At 51.9% G+C, this 22,604-nt stretch overlaps 9 protein-coding genes across 9 annotated transcripts; 3 read left to right on the top strand and 6 right to left on the bottom strand.

Annotated features, from left to right (window-relative positions):
* Window positions 1-24: 24 nt before the first annotated feature.
* Window positions 25-594, bottom strand: BO94DRAFT_530210 (uncharacterized protein). Its single transcript, XM_025610634.1, has 2 exons — window positions 160-594; window positions 25-53 (listed from the first exon to the last, which is right to left on the bottom strand). Exon 1 carries the CDS (start codon window positions 469-471, stop codon window positions 172-174), a length of 300 nt encoding a protein of 99 aa, XP_025472246.1. The 5' UTR covers window positions 472-594; the 3' UTR covers window positions 25-53; window positions 160-171.
* A 1,931-nt stretch (window positions 595-2,525) lies between these two features.
* Window positions 2,526-4,410, bottom strand: BO94DRAFT_530208 (vanillin dehydrogenase; the record flags this gene model as incomplete). Its single annotated transcript, XM_025610633.1, has 3 exons — window positions 3,494-4,410; window positions 3,037-3,430; window positions 2,526-2,975 (listed from the first exon to the last, which is right to left on the bottom strand). The coding sequence occupies exons 1-3, from the start codon at window positions 3,958-3,960 to the stop codon at window positions 2,529-2,531; spliced, it is 1,308 nt and encodes a 435-aa protein (XP_025472245.1). The 5' UTR covers window positions 3,961-4,410.
* Window positions 4,411-5,300: 890 nt separating this feature from the next.
* On the bottom strand, window positions 5,301-6,244 carry BO94DRAFT_455418 (protoglobin family protein; the record flags this gene model as incomplete). The annotated part of the gene is made up of 3 exons (XM_025607655.1): window positions 5,301-5,736; window positions 5,800-6,070; window positions 6,130-6,244. 3 exons carry the CDS (start codon window positions 6,242-6,244, stop codon window positions 5,301-5,303), a joined length of 822 nt encoding a protein of 273 aa, XP_025472244.1.
* A 4,541-nt stretch (window positions 6,245-10,785) lies between these two features.
* Window positions 10,786-12,666, top strand: exg1 (glucan 1,3-beta-glucosidase). The gene is made up of 3 exons (XM_025605618.1): window positions 10,786-11,166; window positions 11,232-11,626; window positions 11,680-12,666. The coding sequence occupies exons 1-3, from the start codon at window positions 11,093-11,095 to the stop codon at window positions 12,456-12,458; spliced, it is 1,248 nt and encodes a 415-aa protein (XP_025472243.1). The 5' UTR covers window positions 10,786-11,092; the 3' UTR covers window positions 12,459-12,666.
* A 1-nt stretch (window position 12,667) lies between these two features.
* On the bottom strand, window positions 12,668-16,429 carry BO94DRAFT_126322 (putative importin 11). The gene is made up of 7 exons (XM_025605615.1): window positions 16,182-16,429; window positions 16,016-16,116; window positions 15,817-15,954; window positions 14,750-15,765; window positions 14,223-14,695; window positions 13,983-14,171; window positions 12,668-13,929 (listed from the first exon to the last, which is right to left on the bottom strand). Exons 1-7 carry the CDS (start codon window positions 16,344-16,346, stop codon window positions 12,874-12,876), a joined length of 3,138 nt encoding a protein of 1,045 aa, XP_025472242.1. The 5' UTR covers window positions 16,347-16,429; the 3' UTR covers window positions 12,668-12,873.
* Window positions 16,430-16,780: 351 nt separating this feature from the next.
* Window positions 16,781-17,600, top strand: BO94DRAFT_530197 (uncharacterized protein). Its single transcript, XM_025610632.1, has 3 exons — window positions 16,781-17,147; window positions 17,204-17,342; window positions 17,408-17,600. The coding sequence occupies exons 1-3, from the start codon at window positions 17,051-17,053 to the stop codon at window positions 17,538-17,540; spliced, it is 369 nt and encodes a 122-aa protein (XP_025472241.1). The 5' UTR covers window positions 16,781-17,050; the 3' UTR covers window positions 17,541-17,600.
* Window positions 17,601-17,953: 353 nt separating this feature from the next.
* On the top strand, window positions 17,954-19,622 carry BO94DRAFT_599964 (aldehyde dehydrogenase; the record flags this gene model as incomplete). Its single annotated transcript, XM_025616336.1, has 4 exons — window positions 17,954-18,007; window positions 18,065-18,134; window positions 18,207-18,640; window positions 18,698-19,622. The coding sequence occupies 4 exons, from the start codon at window positions 17,954-17,956 to the stop codon at window positions 19,583-19,585; spliced, it is 1,446 nt and encodes a 481-aa protein (XP_025472240.1). The 3' UTR covers window positions 19,586-19,622.
* Window positions 19,623-19,946: 324 nt separating this feature from the next.
* BO94DRAFT_455283 (acid phosphatase PHOa) lies at window positions 19,947-21,409 on the bottom strand (the record flags this gene model as incomplete). Its single annotated transcript, XM_025607646.1, has 3 exons — window positions 19,947-21,039; window positions 21,100-21,161; window positions 21,224-21,409. 3 exons carry the CDS (start codon window positions 21,407-21,409, stop codon window positions 19,947-19,949), a joined length of 1,341 nt encoding a protein of 446 aa, XP_025472239.1.
* On the bottom strand, window positions 21,315-22,105 carry BO94DRAFT_126273 (uncharacterized protein). Its single transcript, XM_025605614.1, has one exon. The coding sequence runs from the start codon at window positions 21,939-21,941 to the stop codon at window positions 21,447-21,449; it is 495 nt and encodes a 164-aa protein (XP_025472238.1). The 5' UTR covers window positions 21,942-22,105; the 3' UTR covers window positions 21,315-21,446.
* Window positions 22,106-22,604: the final 499 nt, after the last annotated feature.

Raw genomic sequence — 22,604 nt, 5'->3', positions numbered from 1 at the left:
GCTGATTGCAAATTGACTAAGAAACAGCGTTCAGGACTCTTGCTAGCGACCTACTATTGCATGGTTAGCCCAAGGGTGCCTGGTAAACTTTGCGAACGGTGGAATGTATGGGGCCTGCCTTGCCACGACCTGCCTTGAAAGAGGAATTGGCGATGTTACCTTAAGCCAGCATTAGCCAGCTGACTGGCTTGCCCGGGCATTTAGTCCGTTGCTAGTCCGCTTGGATCGCTCCTCCATCGCGGATATGTTCGAGAGGCACTCGGGGCGTGGGCCACTCAGAGATGGAGACCGCAGATACGAAGGATGAGGGGGGGTCGCCTGCCAGGGCGCTAACAGCCTAGTAGTAATTTTAGGAGAGACATCAGGCTCTGGCCTCTCGGGCGTGGGAGCCTGGAGGGGCGTGGGACGCTGGGTGCCTGAGAGGATGGCTATATTGAGTATATCCAGCCACTGGATACGGTGTAGGCCCATCAGCACTCAGCAGATCGAACTAAACCCAACGGTACCAAAAGCAACTAGCCACGAATTCGGGGAAATGGTACCTGAGTCAGAAGGGGGTCGCAGCTCTAGTCCGGCAGAGCCGTGGGACATGTGAAACAATCATAACCTTATGTCAGACAGGGCCAGAAAACGGAATAAAGCCGAGTGAAGAATAATAATGAATGAACATGATGGGATGAGTTGAAGCCGGTGTGGTCACTTGCCTGTTTGGAGTTGCCGCAAGGGAGTCGCAAAACAAACAAACAAATACTATACACCAAACGTCCTCTTCTCGTTTTCTTCCCCCTCAATTTTTCTCTCTCCAGGCAGCCGTTTGCACTTGAAGTGAGGTGCCTTCGCGTCCAGATTACGTCTCCGGCGAATAATATCCGACTCAACATCACAAGCGCAGGCCTAATTACCTGGGAAATTAGCTCATGTAAAATTTCCAACGGATGGATCATTGCCCCTCCAGTCGGGGCTTGATTGGCCTGGCCTTCCGGGCCTTTGCCAGCGCTCCCGGTGAGTCCAGGTCCGACACCAATGAGACATACGTTCGCCATGAGGCCGAAGCGTTAATGACCGGAGTGGCTAGACGCAGAGTTTAATTACCACTCCGAATTTCCAATATTGAGACTTGGGGTCGGGAGCCCAAGTCCATCTCGTGTCCTCCAAGCCCGAGGTACCTGTTCGGTGTCCCCACCCCCGTGCAATCGCTATATACCCACGTACTCCTTTTCCGCTCGCAAGGGGTTGGAACTTAAAAGGTTGGAAGGTTGGAAGGTTGGAACTTTGGAACAACACGGAGAACTCCCGCAAGACGAAGATCACGTCCTGGATGAAGTCATCCATGGCTATCCTTGGTGAAGATTCTCCGGTTCCTGTCGCTCATTCCTCGTTCCTGACTGGGCTAGTGGATCCCTTTCCGACTGCCAATGCCACTAACAAGGCATGATAACATGCTTTCGTCTCGTACTCCGTACCAGGGAAAGTGATCCGTCATAATGCAGCCTCCAAGGAACAGGTACAACGGAGTATGTAGCCTTTCCAAACACAGACAACGGGAGGGTTGGTGTATCTACTCCTGCCAATGACCTTCCTACCAGCCAGGGGTATCCAAAAGGCTGTGTTTTGCTGTCATTTTCGCCTCTACTTCTCTCGCTTACCACGTGTGGGCGAATGCTGGACCTTTTTTCAGTGGCGTCGGAGACTAGTTCAAATGTCTCGGACTTCGATCCCTGGCCTGCATCCTGTGTGGATATTGCTCGCGATTAAAGCCTATTATACACGATTGTCAAAGACTGTCGGTGAAATTGTGGCCCATTGTGACCAGTTATGATCCTGATTGGACTTATCCAATGCTGTGCAGGTCTCCATCTTACTTTCGCCGGCGCTGGATAAACTTCCCCGGAGACGCGCATCTATTTACGGTAACAGTTGGATGGTGCACCAGCAGAGGACCGATGGTTGTCCAGACTCCAGAGTTCCAAGAACTTTTTTGACTGGTTCAGGTCGCGTCAAAGACTTGAGGCGATTCTACTCTTCGACGTTGACTGAATCGGGAAAAGCAATAAAATTAATGCGCTCGTATTTTCTGGGCCTTGTTAATCCCTGCAGCGAGTGGGTATTCCGATCAAGGGTCCAGTCCCTTCGCAGTTCGCCGTATTCACTAATCCAGCCATGGCCCCCAACCTCGAACAGTCGAACTACTGACATCCATCTACTTTAAGTAACCTCATTCGTCTCCATGGCGGACAGCTCCGTCCCGAGGCTCTGAGAATATATCACCGACCATGGGTCGTTGCGCACTGATCATATAGCGCAAGCTGGCCTCTCATTCAACCCAAGTAATTGCCTTGGTTTGCAGCCACTCGTCGTAACCGGAGGTTCCTCCGAAGCGACCGTGTCCGCTATTCTTCCAACCACCATGGGGGAGAACCGGCTCGTCGTGCACGGTCTTGGAATTAATATGTACAGCCCTAGTCATAGTCACAAAGGGGTCAGCAGACGACACTAACGGGGGGGGTACCTAGGAGGCAAACAGCAACTCACCCTGCCTCGATCTGTTTGGCCACCCTGAGCCCACGGAAGAGATTGCCCGTAAAGACCGTTGAAGTAAGGCCGTACTCCGTATCATTGGCCAGCGCCACGGCGTCTTCGTCACTGTCGACGACAATGAGGGACACGGTAGGGCCAAATGACTCCATGGAGTACATATCCATGTTCTTGGCAACATCGCCAACAACCAAAGGCCGCATGCTACTGTTGTCGAGCTCGACCGCCGCGAGGTCGCCATAGACAAGGTTGGCGCCTTTGGCCAGCGCATCCTCTACCAGCTCTTTGTTCTTCTTAACTGCAGCTGGAGCCACGAGGCCGAACGCCGGCCCTTGTTTGCCATACAATTTCTCCACCGCGTCCGCCAACAGCGGCTTGAACCTGTCTGCAATAGATCGTTGTACTACAATCCGCTCCGTTGACATGCAAATTTGACCAGACTAAATTCAAATTAGCTGGCAGCACTCATCAAACAGACTGCCAAGACAAGGGTTCTCTCACATGCATAAAGGCACCTTGTGCACAAGCCAATGCGGCCTTTTCCAGGTTTGCATCGTCCAGGACAATGGCCGACGCTTTACCTCCCAGTTCGAGGAGCACTGGCTTCACATATTTACCGGCAGTAGAAGCGATGATAGAGCCCACGGTGGTACTACCGGTGAAGTTGATCTTGCGCACGGCCGGATGAGCGATGAGAGCGTTGGTGACCGCCGCAGCGTCGGATGTTCGGTGGTAGAGGACATTCAGACACCCCGCAGGAAGGCCGGCTTCGCGATAGATGTCTCCAATTGCCCAAAAACACTTCGGGGCCAGTTCAGAGCCCTTTAAGATCGTCGTATTGCCCGCGGCGAGGGGTAGAGCGACTGCGCGCGTTCCGAGGATGTAAGGAGCGTTCCTAACCAGGTAAGAGGGTTAGCGAGACCATGAGACTGATGCTGCTAGGATAGGCTATAGATACCAAGGAGCGATTCCCAACACTACACCATAAGGCTGTTTAATGACCATCGCGCATTCTCCATCCTCGGAAACTGATGGCACTGCCCCCTCGATAGATGGGATTCTGGCTGCGAAATCTTTCAAGAAAGTTACTCCCATCTTGAATGTTTTCTCCACGAACGAACGTCCCGCATTCGTTTCCTCCATCTGATAACGGATCAACTCTTCTTTTCGCGAAAGCATGACGTCCGCGGCCTTCATCAGGATATCTCTGCGGTCGTAAGGCTTCATGCTACTCCACCCGGGGAAAGCCGCCTTCGCGGCTGCGACAGCACGATTGGCATCGTCGACTGTCGCCCCCGCGCAACGGTCAATCACCTCCCCCGTCGCGGGGCTCGTGATGTCGAATATGGTATCTGCCACGACCGACTCATTGTTAATAATTAGCGGGATGATCGCGTAGTTAGCATTGGGATTTTTGGCAATCATGGTTTCTTATGAAGTATCTAGAGCATCCGAGAAGAAGAAAGGAGAAAGACTAGACGGGATGGAGTGAGAAGGATAGGCGAGAGGGGCGACGTTTAGCCACCTGTTCAGAGAGTGAAGGGAAAGGGTGAAATTGAGGGGGGCAAGAGGGGGGGATTGGCCACCATAATGAGAAGCGCGAGGGCCCCAATCTTCGTGCATCTAGCAATCTGCAGCCACCGAAGTGAGGGGACACCTTCGGGAACTTCCCCGGCATGATGGAGCCGACGATTGTCAGTGATATTGCCGTCCCGCCGCATGCTGTGACGGGACTCATCATAACTACGGAAGCTTCTGTGGTGCGCCATTCCAAAAATGTCATCATGACTCGGTTGTTAGGTGGGGGACACATCCCGATGGTACACCACCAGCGGGAATTTCCTCTTGGGATGGAAACTCTCCCACGGGTTGGGGCCATTGTCTTCAAACTTCAGCGCAAGATGCCAAGAATGACGGGTGGTCGACCCATGACATGCGGTACGGATTTCTCTCTCCTGCAGCCCCCCCACCGGGAGATAAGGTTGACAGTTGGAACGGTCAGGCCCCCTTTCCCTCCTCCTCTTCCTCCCCCTCCTCTTCGCAGCCTCAGCTCTATCGTTGCATCTTGCATCTAGTCAAGACCAGCTCAATGAAACCAAGCTCGAGTGATTATCGTCAGGTTCCCGAGGATCGCGATGGGATGTCGCCGGGGAGTGTACATCACTTCCCTTGCCGCAAACATTGGAGACACCAATTTGTTTGTCCCAAAGAAGTTGGTGGGTCCTACTCTGACTGGGTCCAATGATCGTCAGTTTTTGGCCCCCTAGCGTGGGTGCTGCAACGGCTATCCCACCAGTCATTGGAGGATGGGACTCGTGGCGTCCCCACTCGGCAGATGCCTCAACTCGGGGTTGGCTGGGAGGTGATGCATTGGATTACTGATGCTGACAAAAGGCGGCGACAGTGCGCATGCATACGCTCGCTATATCTACATTCTACCTACATGCGCAGCAGGAGACCCCTGATTGACATACGGTAGTTCCCAAGTGCCGAGAGGTCAGCATCCACTTGATAGATTGATAGATTGATTCGAGGACTGCAGGAGAAGTGATATCACAATATCTGAATCTGGATATCTTAATTATCGCCTATGTGAAACCCCAACACCATCCATGCATGCTCCGAGACGAACGACTTCTTTGAAACGACAAACCCAGCACAGAAAAAAAAAAGAAGATACCCCGGAACGTATATCCCTGACGCCCGCTATGCCCTTATACCTGTATGACCATTCGTGACGTTTTATTCCCATCTAACAAAATGGGTTAGTTGGACCCGGCCCAAATCTTGGTCTCTGACGCGGGCTTTGCCATATCTGCAAATGGACATGCCGAGGCTGTACTAGGGATCGTGCCACTATGGACACTAGAGCGGTCATCCTCACTCGAGCTTGCAGAGGCACTGCTGTCACCTAGGATCTTCTTTTCGCCCAGGTAGCCTTCTTTTTCATCCACGAGGATCTCCGACATCTCATCAGCGTACTCCTCACCGTCTCTGATCCTCCACTTTGCGAACAGGTCGTTCTGGATCCAGATGATCTTGCTGATGGCTCGGACGAGGGCCGTCTTGCGAGGGAGAGACAGATGGGGGTGTGACATGAGGGCTTCGGTGAAGATATCTTGGATGAAGCCGAGGCAAGCGCCGATGTGGATGTATTCGATGTTGAGCGAGTACAGACGTTCCTGTGCAGTGTGCATCATTCTGCTACTGTCAGCATCACTTCATGTCTTGCAGAGAAAGAGCCGAGGGCGGAGGGAGACCTACCCAACTTTGTTCAAGTACCGCCAGAATTCCATCTGGGAAGGATCGGAACACAGCTTGATCAAGTACCACCGCAGAAACATCTTCCGACGTTGAATCTGGGGGCTATCTTCTGTGAAGAACTCCTCAACCGGGGTATTATCAGCCGTGTCTCGGGTGTGGAAGGCACGAGCGGTGATGTCGGATTCAAGAAGCTTTTTATAGACGATGTTGACGACGGCAGGGATTAGGGCCTTGATGTACTTGGAGCCTGCCACCAAAGCTTCAACGTCACCTGCACCCAACCGGATAGTCAGTAATGGAGGCCAAGAGGGATGCAGCACATGGACGTACCGGAATTGAAGTCTAGGAAGTCTCGCAGGTAAGTGATGCGCGCCTCTAGGCGGGTGTACAAGGCTTTCCGATCGACATGCTTCATCGGTCGATTGGGCTCGAGGGTATATTCCATGTTGGGGGATGGGCGTGTGGGTGGGTACTCGACGAAGATATGAGATAGAAGTGGCTTAATTAGGGTCGAGAGGGTAGATGGCTGTTCACGAACGCCTGGGGTTGAATCGCAAGGTGGAAGGTCGAGAAGAAGGATCGATGAGAAACTGGGAACTGGGAAGACTGGGGGCTTTAGGGAGGGATGGAGACATCATGCGATTATATAGGGTTGGCCGAGATGCACGACACTGGGACGAATATCAGATCCGGCGCCCAACGCATGGATGCTAGTCGAGAAAGCCCGACTTCCGACCCTCCTCCACGCGGGAAGGGAAGCGGATCCATCATGACGGTGGGCAAAAGGAAAAGGAAAGGAAAGGATGAGTGACGACGGGGTTTCAGGCTAAGAAAGGCAAGACCTTCAACAACATCAGCCCAGACAGTGCAACGGCCACGGAGGATCCCCATCCTTGGCAAGATTATTCGCTGCCGTCGGTATCAATGGATGTGGTCTGATGCGCCCTCTAACCCGACTTGGGCCGTCGTCATATTATTCTTCCAACTTCCTAGGCAAACTTCCCTACTCTTACACCTACTGACTACTAGGTAGCCATCCTCCCTACTCCTATCCCTTCAATCTTCAGGAGAGAACTGATCAGAAGGCGTCGGGCCAGACTCTTTCATGAAACATCTGGTGCCGTGGGGCGATTTGCCCTGACCGGTCGACAGCCTAGCGACTGCTTCACCAAACGCCAAAAGAAAATTATGATGGGATGGTCGTCTAATTCAACGCTCCAGAATATTAACTTTCAAGGGGAGATGCTAGTGCAAGGGAGCTGCCGAATGACACGCCCGGCGAAAAGTTGATGGCACAACTCAAGAGAGGGTCCGCTAGTTGACGAACGACTAATCGGAAGGGCTGCAAATAATCTCGAGATCCCCCTGTAAGAAATCTTCTGCGCGAGAAGAAAAAAAAAAAAAAAAAAAAGACCTCAGAAGTCAGACTCAGGACTCCATCAGTCGTCATACGGAGTGAGTCCAGAGTCTCCGCCGGGCTCTAACGAGTCGGAGCCGATGCGCGACCGAGCCTAGCAACGACGGTCGATCCCACTCGCGGGTGCTTCGTATTGTCTCGCATTGCCCTATTCTCTTTCGTGGTCGGCCGATGCGTCAGGTTGATTGACCACTCCGACACGTCTCCTTGCGGCCGAAGGTTTATATTGTCGTATATTGGGGCTTCTCCAATAATAATAATAATACGAAGGACGGAGTAGATGTGAGGTATCGGCAATGCGCACCTGATGCCGATGTGATCTATCACGGTGGATGACTAAGCTCATCGCCGATTGGCCGCGCCACAGAAAGCTCTTGAACCGGTTTCTCCCTAACCTCAGGACATCAGGCCATAGGGGCAGATCGCGAAGAGCCAGCCTCAAATGATTTCATTTGTGGTTCCATGGATCACGCGACTCTCGGGCTGTCCGGCCGTGACTCTGACTACCATTCAACGACTGCTTCATTGCCGCACTTTAGATGGAGACTCTCGCTTACAGGTCATCTGGAAAGATCGTACGGGGTAGAAGTCCACCCCCCTGTCTTACCTTGGCCATGAATCGCTCCACTATTAGCCATGATTCCAACCTGACCAATCACCAGGACGGAGTGCGTATGATCCCCAATTCTGCTCACTAACAACCATAGTGCCTGCCAATACTCCGTACAGGCAGTAACGTTTCTCCTTGCTAATAGACTAGTGACAACCGTCCGCTTTGGAAAACAACTTAGTCCTATTATTATTAGCTCGGCAGGATTTGAGCTCCTGTGTGGTCTTTTTTTTTCCAGAGTCCGTGGGTAGGTAATAATATCCACCATTAAGTTTACATTAATATTGCTACGACGGAGGGTTTCGTGTTTACTCCCGGTCCGCTGCGGTACAGTGCCGTTGATATGGATGGATACCTGTTTTGATGGCTGCCCCCGACAAACGATTGTCATTGACGGGTGTAATTCACCCTGGGGGGTTGGAGAGCAGGCAAAGTCACAAACAGATTAGAGTATGCCTATGACCGACTCGGCCGGAAACATGGAGATTAAAGCTGCACCTGCGGACAGTGCGGAGGGCGTGATGTCCGGATATGGTTATCTGACCACTAACTCCATTGGAACCTGATATCTTCCGAGATGCACGTCAACAACAGGTCCAACAATGGGGTCCATACTCCATGGACCACCTGTCCAAGTGGCAGTCCCTACCTTTAATTGCCCATCTTAAGTAAGATCCTTGAATGCTATTTGCTGACCAGCAACAATCTGGTTCGCTAGATCTCATCTGGAGCGCCAGGTTCTTTAGGGCCCTTCCAATAAGTCCCGCCTAGGTAGAATACCTGAGGCATCACGGATCCGATCTACGTGTGGGCGTATATTGCAGGAGCATTGGTCTCGAAGAGAAATAATATTGTCTCGCATGTGCACTGGCCACTCACAACTACGGTGACCGCTCTTTCATTATTGATACCCAGAACAATGGATGGAAGCGCCGCTGTCGTACAGGATCTGCACGTCTGAAACAGTCGCCAGGCAATAATATCTTGTTGCTGGATTGGTCCTTCTATTTCACACCGCATGGCAGCAGAGGCGGAGCAGTACGAAGGCGAATTGGTGCTCTGGGCCTCGATCGCGAGTTTCCGAGTTCCGAGATGCTTAGGCTGTAGATCTTAATAATGACGCCTGCCATACTCCGTCGTGAAGCAACAGATACGAGGCAGCTAAAGGGAGAGCGGAAGAGATGATGAAACGGGAAATAGGCCCTGCACCCACAAGGCCATGGGCTAATAAAGTAGACGAAGCGGCCTGGTAAGCCACATGGTCTTTGTGCTTGAACTGAGAGCTCAGCTTGTGCAAGCGGAACTCCAGCCGGTTGCGGACTAGATGTGCATATCGGGATATGGACAACAGCATCCGGCGACGAGATTTCCTAAAGAAGGTTACTAGACGCGATAGCGGCGATGTCGTACATCGGATCTTTGAACTGATCTAGCGTCGGCATTTGGTTGCTCATCGCGACCAAAACGCCTCAGGGGCAGGGCGTTTTAGTGTTGATATTAGTACTCCGTTCTCTCCCGTATAGCAGGACTTTTCTCCATAGTGGTTCGACCTGGCCCCAGCCGCATACGTCAACCGGGCAATTCTCCGCAATAGGATCTGCGTCCTAGCCTCGAGAGTCGAGAACGCTTTTAGTTCCTTCTCCGAACAAGTGAAATTGGCTCAAGGCTGTGATTTGTCCTGGGAGTGTGTCGGCCCAGCTTCTAGATGTATTCTGGACTCGCTAGTCGGTACTGGGTCGTGGAGACTTATTCCCCTGAAATCAAGGACACATTCCAGATTGATTCGATTGGCCGTAGAGGAATTACCCCTGATCATTCAGGTGTTCGTCCACTTGGTGACCCTATCGGCCGTTGGAATCCACTGCGGCTGAACAGGAGGAGGAAAAGGAGGAGGAATCAGGGAAGAGAAGCTGTTAGTCATTATTTGCGGTTGCCTGACGCGAACTCCTGGGGCGTGCCGTGCCTGGGACCTGGGCAGAAGGAGGTAAGTTTCTTGGCGGGCCTGAGTGACCATCAACTACGTACCTATCAAGAATTTCTGCTGCGTACCGTGGACCATTGAGGAAATCGCACTTCTTGACAAGGGGTCATGATGCACGCCCTCGGCCAGTCAGCCAAGATGGAGTTCGTCGGGGGCGCCTCCACGTGACGCGGTCACCGGATCCGTCTTGGTCTTGGTCTTGGTCTCTTAAACTATTATTCCCTCATTCCTCACTCCTCATCCCCGCTCGGTTCTCGTCCCTGCCAGCACCATCCCGTCATGTATCTGCTTTTCTCAGGTACTCGCCGGATTCAGGATTGAACAATGATCCCCGCATTGTTCTGGCTGCGATGCTACCCCCCCAGAAAGTCCCGATCATTGACGTCCAACCCCAGTGCGGGGAGGATGATAATGACGGATGTGAATGACAATGATACCTCAGGTCATGCGCCCTGCATGGGGAGTTGCATGGATCCCTGGCTGGATGTAAGGCTGCTTCAGCTATGGCGGGTTATTGGTGAACAGACTCCTCCACCGCAGAGTCTACCTGGCTGTCCTACAAGGCCCTCAACCAATGCAGCGATGCAAAGGCCGCAATTGTGCCTGGAGGACTGACCTCGGCTAGAACGCTCTTTCCCCAGATGGACGGCCGATCCTTCCTGGCAAACCATAGTTGAGCGAGGATCTAGCGAATCTTGACGGCGAGGGTCCGCCTCAGTCTTGAATCATCTTGTCCCAGTGTTATATCCCGCAATTTATCCCCGTCAGAGTGACTTCACATCTCCTAAGTCCACGTATCCTGTATTCTCATGCGGCCGGCCTGAATCGATATTCAGCTTCAGGTCCTGGTCTAGACTTATCCTGTCACTGCGGCGCTGTTACATTCTCGACAACACAGGAACCGACAAAGACATCTGTCTTCCACATTCTCTATAGTGGATCATTCCCTTTAACCTTAACTCATATCCTTATTAGCACACTTTGTCTTCCTTCTGCTTTCGGTGGGTCTCAGCTCGCCATCACAGGCAGAGGCCGTAGCTGAAGTTTGAGGTCCGCATCTGAAAACAGACCAGTCCGTATTGCGATATCTGCAGATCATTTTGGTATCCAGATCTGGCTACAGCTTCTCGTTTGCTTGCGGTTGTTTGACATCCAGTGTTCTCGGCGATCGTTTACTTAAACCAGGCGACTTCCATCCCATCCAGTGCAAATTTTCCCCAGACGGCTTCCTTCTATCCCCGTTTTCTCATAATTTTTGAGTCATCTACGAAACCGTGCTGTCAGAATGTTTGTGAAACCTACAAAGAAAGCGCTCCTGGCGCTGTCTCTGTTGGCCGCTAGTGCACAAGCTGCACGAGTGTAAGTTGTGTCTGATACCTAGCCTCCCCCTATCGCTCAGAATCATTGGCTCACTGTCGGGATAGTCGCCTGGCAAACCGTGCACCCTCCTTCGACTATAAGAACGAGATAGTTCGCGGTGTCAACCTGGGTGGCTGGCTTGTGACCGAGCCCTGGATTACACCTTCGATTTATGACAATGCAGGGGGCGGTGTTGTGGACGAGTGGACGCTGACTCAAACACTGGGCAAAGATGAAGCCAAGTCCCGGTTGTCTTCTCACTGGAGCTCGTTCATCTCACAAAGTGACTTCGATCGCATAGCTCAGGCAGGTTTGAATCATGTCCGGATTCCCATTGGATATTGGGCTGCTGCTCCCATTGAGGGCGAGCCGTACGTCGACGGTCAGCTGGAGTATCTCGACAAGGCGATCACCTGGGCTCGGGGCGCTAACCTCAAGGTTATCATTGATCTCCATGGTGGTAGGTGATATAATCTATCGTACAAGTCATTATAGTGTAGCTGACAAATATAGCACCTGGCTCCCAGAATGGGTTTGACAACAGTGGGCACCGCGGCCCCATTCAGTGGCAACAAGGGAGCACGGTCAATCAGACCATAACTGCATTTGACGCCCTTGCTCGGCGGTACATCCAGTCTGATGTCGTGGCGGCGATTGAGGCTCTCAACGAGCCCAGTGTCCCTGGTGGAGTCAACGAGGGTGGCCTGAAGGATTACTATTACAGTGTCTTGGCCGATGTCCAGCGCATCAACCCATCCACTTACCTTTTCTTGTCGGACGGCTTTGAGCCTGTGGAGTCCTGGAACGGTTTCATGCTAGGCAGCAATGTTGTCATGGACACTCACCACTATCAAGTTTTTGATAACGGCTTGCTTGCTATGGGTATTGATGATCATGTCAAGACCGCATGCTCTCTCGCCACGCAGCATCTGATCCCATCAGACAAGCCCGTTGTCGTGGGCGAATGGACCGGTGCTTTGACTGACTGTGCTAAATATCTCAACGGAGTTGGGAATGCGGCTCGCTACGATGGCACTTACCAATCCACCACCAAGCTTGGGGATTGTACAGGCAAAGCTACCGGTTCTGCCGCCGATCTAACGGCAGCTGAGAAGGCGAATACTCGTCGCTTCATTGAAGCTCAGTTGGAGGCATACGAGATGAAGAGTGGTTGGGTTTTCTGGACCTGGAAGACCGAAGGAGCCCCTGGATGGGACTTGCAGGATCTTCTTGCCCAGCAGCTCTTCCCTACCTCGCCCACGGATAGACAATACCCTCATCAGTGTTCTTGATTGGTCGATTTAGCGATTGGATGTCTGGACTTCTTCTTGGATGACGTCTTTAATGCTTTACATTCCTTCGTTGTTGCTGTGATTTCCAGCCGGGGCTTATCCCCTCTTATCTGCTGTTTTCGGGCCTTAAGGTCCTTACTTCCTATTATCCTTTATTGGGCGGTACTTAGAACATGTCGCTTCAATTGATCGAGTTATATTTTCATTGCTTAGCTCTGCGACCAGAGCTACTATCTATGCATGGGGTATTCAACTATGTAGTGTGTATACTACTCCGCAGAGCCGAAGAAGGTAGGCGTCGGGTGAAAATAGGGTGCATACATGCGTAAATAAGATGCATGGAAGCACTTATATCGGTCGGCATTAACGCGAACGAACAGCATAAGAGAGCCGGATGATCAGCCCAGTATTGCTCCTAAAACAGCCCCAATGCCCCAAACGTAGTAACAACCTCCCGATCCACATTGAGCAGCCATTCCTCCTGGAAGCGCTGCTCCCCTCCACATCCGACAATCAACGAGTGCAGTCGCTCCCGAATGAAATCCCTGATGTTGACCTTATGCAGCACATCTGAGTTATCCCAGTCACGTCGACGCTTATTCTCCGGCGGCTCATGCTCTTCGTAAGAGCCGGTTTGCGCGTTGTTCCAATAGATCAGGTAATCTCCGCCCCGCGGATCGTCGGGGTTATCCTCTGCACCATCGGCAAGCTCGGTGACGATGTCGGTCCACATGGTGAGGTAGGATTGGAGGTTACTGAGCAGGTAAGCTGGGGGTTGAGAGTCCGGGCCGTTGAGGGTCAGAAGCTGGGTGAGGGCCAGAGCGTGGAGTTTCTTCTGGGTTGTGCTGCCGATGTTGTCGTAGTGGAGGAACCATTCTGTCAGGAGCCAGGATAGCACCTGCTCTTCTGGGGTGTTGGTTGCGGCGGAGACGGCGGAGGTGAAGATCTTGGGGTGTGCGAGTGCCAGACGGGCCAGGACGGAGAAGTAGTCGGTTTCGACGACGCCGTAGACAGAGGTTTGCTTGCGGTTCGGGCCGGTGGTTTGGCTCGCTTCGTGGGCGGAGTGGAGGCCTTCCAGGAGGGCGGAGAGGAATGAACTGTCGAGGAGGGAGCGGGTGATGACGTTGTAGGTATTTTCGCTGCCGCCGTCGACGAATTCGGCGCCACGGAGCATGAGCTCGACGAGACGGGGGACGACGCCGAGGCGTTGCTTGGTGGTGATTTTGAGGAGGGTTTCGAAGGAGACGAGGAGTTGGAAGCGGATGCGGTCGCTGAGGACTTCCTGGGGGGCGAGCAAGATGTAGGACTCTGCGATTTGAAGGGCCTGCGGGACACTGTCGGTTGCGGCTTCGAAGATGGGGAAGAGGGCGGGCATAAGGGAGATGATTTCAGGAGAGGCTGGCACAGGCGTCTGCATGAGAATTGCGGACCAGAGGTCGAGGGCCTCTTCGAGGAGGTAGATGAGGGTTTCCTGCTGACGTATTAGGATGGATAGTGGGAATAGAAAGGGGAATGGATGCGTACAGAGCCTGGCTCGACAGAATTCTGGATCAGAGGCAGAATCAAGGAGTGGTATCTGGTGGATTCCTGCTTGAGGGAATGGATCAGGGATGAAAGCAGTGTGAGGATGGCTTGTTTCATCAGATGCTCCTCGCCAGAACTCTCCCATAGTGGTGGCAGTAATGATAGGATTTGGTCCGAGAAGGGTGCAATCTAATGCGCTATTAGAGGCACGCAGCTGAAGCGGTAGGATAGGGCACTTACGTGGTCTTCCATCTTCACCACTGCCATACGAACCGTGTCAAGGAGTCCCATCTTGGTCTCTGAAAGCTCGACCTCCTGGACAAGGGCCATCAGGTCTTGGAGGATGGCCGGGGCGTACGGCAGGAACTCAGTTGGGGAGAACTCGAAGGGGTCAAGCACGTTCTTCAGCTGTCTTCCGGCAGTGATGCGAACCACGAGATCGTTTAAAGGATCTTGCTTGCTAAGGAGATGTTGGAAGATCTGGTAGATGGCGTTCTTGTTGAGCTCGCTAGATTTGACCGGGACCCATTGGCCCAGAACCATGGCTATTCTTCTCCTGAGGAGATTATATCCCTGTTCCTGGATCTGGACTTCAGGCACGAGGGTTGACTCGAGGAACTTGTTGAAATCCAAATGCTGCTCCAAGCTTGCTGCAGACAGCCCGATGGCCGAGTACAACGAATCCTTCAACAGGACATCGTGATTATCAGGCGCTATTAATGACGTTAGTGGAACGTTTCCAAGAGATCTCAAGGTCGAATGCTTACTTGCAAAGTTGTAGAACACGGCCAAAAGACGCGGAATGAGCAATTCTTTGAAATGAATAACGAGGTCAAGGAAGAGCTTCTCGGAGCACGACCGGATGGAGAACTCCCAAGCCTCAGCAATATCTTCCTCCTTCCTTTCCCACTCCTCAGGATCCTCTTCCCATTCCTGGAAATCGTTTTTCCTAAATCGGAAGAACTGGGTGACGAGCAACTCCATCACATTGACAACAAAGTCGTGGGTGAACAGCTGGGACTTGATAAGTTCGACCGATTGCTTCTTCTCCTCCTTGTCCTGCGGGGTCTGGTATTTGAAGGTCTGTGCTGGGTTAAAGGCCATCTTCGAGCAGGCCCTGATCAGCAGAAGAGCTCTGAGACCAGTTTTCTCCATCAAGGACTTCCCCTCTGGTTCACCGTCAGTACCCAACTGACTGTAGTTCTCTCCCAATTTGACTACTAGACTCCAGTAGGATTGGACCAAAGGAATACTGTCCGGCAATAACGCAAAAGAGGCCGGGCGATCCTTGGCCATTTCGACGTGGAGCTTGGAAAGTTGCAACAAGTGTTTCTCGACTGCCCTATGGATCTGCTCCGACATTGAGACGGAGCCATGGATCAACCCCAGGAATCTACTGAAGTGGGAATGGGTCAAGACCCAAAATTCACAGACATCCTTATCGCGGTTGGGATGTTCAAAACCGGCAATAACGAGACGCCGGATGACTTTGAGAGAGACTAAACTTTGCTCGATCACCTCCAGCAATGTTGCCTCGTCGGCACCCCCTTGCTCCAGGAAAGACGCCCATTTGTTCACCTTGTCCACGTATATGCTCCCCAACAGATGAAATATTTCTGGCGAGACGGATTGTAGATTCGCACGGGTTCTCTGTAGGCGAGCTGTCGACAATTCTTTGATAATTTGTAGGAGGATGACGAGGGCCCGAGGCAATTGCAGCGGGTTCGCACCAGATTGGGTAGAAGAGCGAAGGAGGGCAATAAGCGAAGAGATACCATCCGGCCTAGACATTGTCAGAACGTACGGGGCGAGCTGCGTTTGTGTATTCACCTACCATTCTTGGGGAAATTCATAGCGCATGATCTTGGCAATCATCAACGCATTGTGAAGAGCGAGAAGAGGGGCAGGCTCAACGACACCCGCTTGCAAAGCCCTAGTCTTTATCTGTTCCTTCTCCTCCTTCTTGATAGCGCTTCAAAGAGTTAGTCCAAGATCGCACATTCAGTTGACTGGGAGTGGTAAGGCGCACATACTTTGTCGCAGTCTTCCGCCAATACTTGTCGATGCCGTTCTTCAGCTGGATGATCGCGAGGTATCGAACTTCAGGCGGAACGGAGTGATCTAGGAATACATCCTGCAAGATATAAGTATGAGAAAGCAAAAGACATAGGCGCGAGTGAAGAGTCGAGAGGGAAGTACCTGAAGAAAGGTATAGTAATTCGCCTGCTTCTCCCAGTTCTGGAGTTGCTGGGTGCCCGATTGCACCTGTTGCTGTGTTGAGCTAGCTGCGAGCACCAGAGCATTGAGAACGTTCGGCGGGGACAACGGGTTGGCCTCCCCGGCCAACTCGACGATCGAGGCCATAGTATGGGAAGGATGGTGGTCGGCAGCTAGAAGCCGTGAAGGGGTACCTAGTACTACTACTACCAAGTAGTAGTTCGACAGGTGATTGTATCCAAATCGAATAGCAACCAAGACAGAACGTTTAACCACTCAATGAGCCCAGGGGCAGATCTAAGAGATTCAGCCCTCAAATCCTGCCTCGTCGGGGTGGAAACGGATTCTTTGATGTGGAAAGGGGCAGGCCAACAATGAAGGCGAGGCAAGGCAAGCAAGCTTCGCCGCCAGTCATCGGGCTTCACGGATTCAATCTTTCGGGTCTCCCCGCCGAGGCGGGACACTCCGGACTAGAGTTGTTCCCCTCCGGAAAAACCCTAGGGCCGGACCCTGACCGCTAGTCCCAATCAGAGGGGCTGCTTAGGGCTTCGATCGGACTCCTTGATGTAACGGGGGTGGTGATATCATACCCAGCCTGGCCACCCCTTCCATGCTTCCAGATTCTATAGAAGATGATGGAGTGGACTCGACACATGCTACACTGCTGGTTACATACCTATGATGTATCATGATGCAATGCTTCCAATGTCCCTGATGGGGGACTCATTACCAGGGACACATATATAGTAGACTGGATCGTTCTGCTGCCAGTATTCTTCATCAAGGAAATCATCTCAAATTCTACTATTAAACCCGACCAGAGAAAAAAGCTCCAACTTCCCACCAACATCATGAACGACTACGACAAGGTTCGCTTGGCTTACGATGCCGAAAAGGACCTCAACTCCTACCAGGCCAAGCAAGGCCTTGGTCCTAAGAGCGATTCCAGTACGTCCCATGCATCCCTCACACCATCTCTCGACCAAGTACTAAACAGCGGACAGCGCTCGAGTCTGGTGTGAACGAGATGGTCGACAGAAAGTTCGAAACAGGCGTTCGTACCGGCAGAGAAGCAGGTGCTTCGGGCAGCAACCGCAAGCCCATCCCTGAAGATGAGGGAGGCAGTCGTGACGATCGCGGCAGGTGAGATCAACTCCCAATTAGCTATACAAATGTTTCAAGAGTATTAATTTGATTTTCTCTCACAGACTGGCTCCAGCCGGAGAATATGAGGGCCCTGGAGGCCCTGAGGACAAGGTGAAGATTGAGTCCGAGCGTCGTCCTGGTGACCAAGACACTCTGAACCTTCAAGATATGAAGCGTGAGGGAATTGCGCAATAAGCATTTTTCTGTATTATATAATGAAGATTTGACGAATAATAAAAGCAACTAGATTGCCTTGATTGATCTTGCTTTCTGCACCTCTCAACTAGTGATTGTAGGTACCTAGGTCGTACCCGAGCAAGCGACCATGGCATAGGGTTCCAAGAGCCAGAAAAACTATCCAGGAAATGTGTATGCCAGTACCTGTAGGCTCAGGTGGTTTCCTTCAAGGCCGAGTGTGAATATAACCATGTTTTGGAATCCACCTATCCAGGTAATTAACTGAGCTAACCTAAATTTCCGTATTGAAAGAGGCATTTCCAAGGCCAGAAGGCCTTTGATATATATATATTAATCAGTTCGTCGGGAGGGCATTGAAATTCCTATGAGCATTCCTGCATTGATGCAAGTGTCCTTTCCAATACAGCAAGATGATCGATAATTCTCAGGGTCCAATCGAGTCTCGGCTCTTCATCGATGGCAAGGTATTCTGGTTGACTGTCATGATATGTTAGCATACTGATTGTAATGACAAATAATAGTTTCAACCATCCTCAGATGGCAAGACATTCAGCCTGGTCAACCCTTTTACTGGTGAACCAGCTGCAGATGGTATGTGAGCAGATCTAGTATTTGTGTTTACAGCCAACGGCGTATAATTCCCCGATACTCATATATCGCTAGTATACGAGGCCAGTGAAACAGACGTAAACAAAGCCGTCGCAGCAGCCAAAACCGCGTTTCCAGCATGGAGGGATCTCTCACCCGCTGACAGGGGCAAATACCTTCATAAGATAGCTTCCCTCATCCGCGAGCATGAGCAAGAGTTTGCCCGTTTGGAGGCATTGTCTTCCGGAAAACCTGTCTCCAGATACATCGATGCGAGCGTGGCAATCGACACCTTCTCCTATTTCGCTGAAGCTGGCTGGACGGTTCAGGGAACGTCCAGCTGGAATACACCGGGACAGCTCAATATAACATCCAGAGAACCGTATGGTGTGGTAGCTGCCATCGTGCCTTGGAATGTCCCCCTTGCCTACTTCGCCATCAAGATGGCTCCTGCTCTGGCAGCCGGGAACACCATAGTCTTGAAGAGCAGCGAGAAAGCACCTCTCACGGTAAGCCTCTCATTAAACATCCAAGTCTTCTCCATCCTGAGAGCTAATTCCAAACAGTGTGTCTTGGGAGCAAAACTAATCGCTGAAGCCGGCTTCCCACCGGGCGTGGTAAACGTGCTTTCAGGTCATGGGCCAACCACCGGTGCTGCACTGGCCTCTCACATGAACGTGCGCTGTCTCAGCTTCACAGGCTCTCTGCTCACTGGTCGGAAAATCCAGACACTAGCTGCCATGTCAAACATGAAGACAGTCCTAATGGAGCTAGGTGGCAATACTCCCGCCATTATCTTCCCTGATGCAGACATAGAAGCTGCTGCTGCGCAGACCCAGTTCAGCGTCCAGGTTTTTAGTGGACAGACTTGCATCGCGAACTCGCGTATCTACGTGCATGAGTCCGTGGCAGAGAAGTTTTTGCCGTTGTTCAAGAGCATGTTCGGAGCTGCTGTGCTTGGGGATCCGTTGGATAAGGAGACGACCCACGGTCCACAGGTCGATAAGATCCAGTATGAGCGGGTCAAGTCGTATATTGCTGCTGGCGAGAAAGAAGGCGCGCTGACACTAGGGGGTGATGCAGAGAGAGGGTACTTTATTAAGCCGACTGTTATTGAAAACGCGCCCGAGGATGCGCAGATTGTGAGAGAGGAGGTCTATGGACCTGTAGTGGTAATTAACACTTTCAAGACGGAGGAAGAGGTCCTCAGAAAAGCCAATGACAGTGAACTTGGCTTGTATGCAGCTGTCTTTACAAAGGACATTGACCGGGCTGTGCGAGTGTCGAAGTTGCTTGAGGCTGGAACTGTCGGCGTCAATTGTACGAGTCCGTGTATGCCGAAAGACATGCCATTCGGTGGCTTTAAGGCGAGTGGAATTGGTCGAGAGAGCTACTTGCATAGCATGGAGAGCTACCTCGAGACCAAGGCTATCTTGATCCAGGCGGGCTCTTGATGGCTCACTTTAGCCTCCTAGTGCTATCCAATAGTGGACATGTTTGTATTGGTTGCACCAAATCTACTCAAACTAAAATAGGTTGGCTACCTGAATGTATTGAAGACAGATATCGTCTCTTGTAAATTATATTCTGCGATTAGTTGCTTTTAATGTAAACAGACAAGCCAAAAGAATTGTCGTTCAGCATCAAGAGACGCATACAATCTCATCTCTCGATTGTCATTACCATTCATAAAATACATCAGAGTCACACCCCCCGAATCTGCTCCAGTTCATACCATCCATAATCCGTACCCTCATTTGCGGTGCAACTCGACGCTTGTGAGATGTGCTGTCAAGTTACGATAGCAGGTCAACTTCACAGCAAGCTGAGAGCCAGTCCAATGACGAGGCCGGAAATCCCAGTGCTGGGCGACACGAGAGAGATACCAGCATTAGCGCTAGCACTCGCTGATGAGTAAGAGGAGGTGGTGTTGGAGCCAGTAGACTTTCTAGTCGCAGTGACATTGACATTGTAGTTGGCCTTCGTGTCGTAGGGGAAAGGACTCGTGTAGTTGTATGTGGGCTCGGTGTTGGCATAGGTCTTCTTGACAATGTCCAGGATACCATGACCGGCCGAGCAGGTGGCATTGGCCAAGGGGATGGGCCACACGGGAGAGTACTTCGAGTATTCGCTGTCGGACAACGGGCCAGGGTAGGTCTCGTTGAGACGCAGCTTCGTGGTGTCAACATCGTAGTTGACATAGCCAGTCTTGTTTGCAACAATCTCCAAGAGATTGGCACCACAATCCCAGCGTCCAAGAGACGGCAAGCCCCAGTTAGCGGAGACAGAGGCGATGACGGAGTAGTGGGTGTAGAAGGTGTTGTCATTGGTGCCCTTCAAGTTGTCAGGGATAGCACCACCCAAGAGGATGCTGAAGATCTTGTTGCCCTTAGCATAGGTACTGTCCTCGTCAAAGGTGAGAAGTAGCAGGGTGTCGTTCATGAAGTAGGAGTTGTTGAGCAGGGGCGTGACCCAGCTGCGCTCCCACTTGGCACCAAAAGTGATGTTGGTGTCGTGAGCATCATTGGTCATGTTGGGGGTAATGAACGCCCACTGAGGGAGCTTGTGGTTGGCCAGGTCATCCTCAAAACTGGTGAAGTTCTTGATCTGGCGTAGACGAGTGCTGTTCTCGGTGACCGAGTTGAACAGGATCAGAGGGTTGTGCTTACGCACGTAGTCGTTGTCGTAAGTCACCTGGTTGGAGTAGTTGTATCCCTGGAATCCGGGGTACGGAATATGCTCCTGGTACTCAGCCCAGGCAATGTTCTTGGTGTCCAGAAGATCAGCAACGGTCGACACATTGGCGGGGATCTGGTGGAAGTCATCATTATCCATGCCAAAGTTGTCACCTGCGGCCGCAGCGCAATAGTTCGGCTCGGAAGGATGGGTGGTCGCGTAGAAGTTGGTCCTATTGAACACTCAGCAATGGATTCCGGCTTGACCTGTTTCTTATGGCGTGGGTACTCACAGTGTAATTCCCTGGGAGGCGAGCCACTCCACATTCGCATCGGCAGCTGCATCATCATAATCCTAGTTAAAAGGGCAAGTTAGGAAAGAACACACACGATAGACGTCCAAGGACTGGTACATACAATATTCTCAAGCCAGATCTGGTAGAAGCGGTTGAAGGCCAGGCCCTGGACGTTCGAAACGGGAGAGTAAGGCTCAATTGTGGCTGCATTCTTCTTGATCGTGGCGAGGGAGGGCTCCGACACATTGGCAACCTGAGCATATGCCACAGAGGCAGCCGCCAGCAGAGATGCGACAGTAGACTTCATCATGAACTGGCTTCTTCCTATGGAGGTATATTGGTTATCACCAGCGGAGGAGAGTTGGATGGTGAATGATCAGCGTTCGACTAGAAGAACTCAGAGTACGACGTGAGCGGGCCGCGTCTTTATAGACCACCAGAGAGGTGAGAATCCATGCCGAGTGCTTAGGCAGGTAGACAGTGACACACGAGACCATGTGCCCTTGCCACGGGTTGCCGGCACAAACGACCTGGTACGCTGGTAGGCTTGGACGAGTCCGTCCAAGCTGTATCCACCAGGAACGAGATAACGCCTTTCTTGGCGAATACACAGTGACGGACGAGAGAACCACGCGGCCAAAACGGTTGATCCTATTCGATGAAAGTCCGGTTTTCTTGGCTCCGGCTACCAACAACACTAAGTGACTGTTGACAGTAGGATTGTTCCTAGACCAAGGTGCCATTATCCGATATTGTTGGAGTGGCACGCCGAACCTTGCCAAGTGGGGTAGTGGAGATGGATTCGAGTCCCGCCTCGACGCCGGAACTGCACACCACATTCATCATGCGTATATATGTGAAGTCCGTAAGTAGGCGATGTATCTAGGTTCAGTAAGGGACTGCTGACTAGGTTCCTTGTACTAGTGATAGTTTGTGGTGTCCCTGGTCAGGGATCTCCGCAACTCGCAAGATCCATGTGGGGCGGGGTGGCAGATAGTACGCTAGTATTGAGTATTGACAGTTCTCTGCCGCACGTGCGCCCGTGGCTGGCTCTGTTTAGTCCGGGGCGCGGATTCCACTGTAGCATGAAAGGGACTGGCCACTGGCCAGGAATTCCCCCGGCCCCTGGATCCTGTGGCAGCCAACCAGCTTGGGTGGAATACCAGTATGCTCAACCCTCGTGCAGTCGATGGCACCTTTTTACATCGGAGGATTTTACTAGTAGGTAGCACAGGTGGGCATGGTCGTCCATGTCGGATAACGCCGACAGACCTCAGATCGGATCGCTCGGGTGTGTGGTCGCATGCCACATTTGCTCAGTCTGGGCAGGTATTACATTGCATGACTGAGCAGCGAATGTCTTCTTGTAGTCACAGAATAATTCCTTGCTGACAATGTCAACCGTGTTGTATTTCAGTGATTCATGCGCATCATGTGCCCTTCTAACAGTACTGCGTAATCGTGGATGAGTCTGTATATCATGTTTTTCAATGGTGATTTAT

This window comes from Aspergillus sclerotioniger, assembly GCF_003184525.1.
Source record: "Aspergillus sclerotioniger CBS 115572 chromosome Unknown BO94scaffold_2, whole genome shotgun sequence".
Taxonomy (NCBI): Eukaryota; Fungi; Ascomycota; class Eurotiomycetes; order Eurotiales; family Aspergillaceae; genus Aspergillus; species Aspergillus sclerotioniger.
Note: the sequence above shows the minus strand (reverse complement) of the source record. Positions and strands in the feature narration are given on the sequence as shown.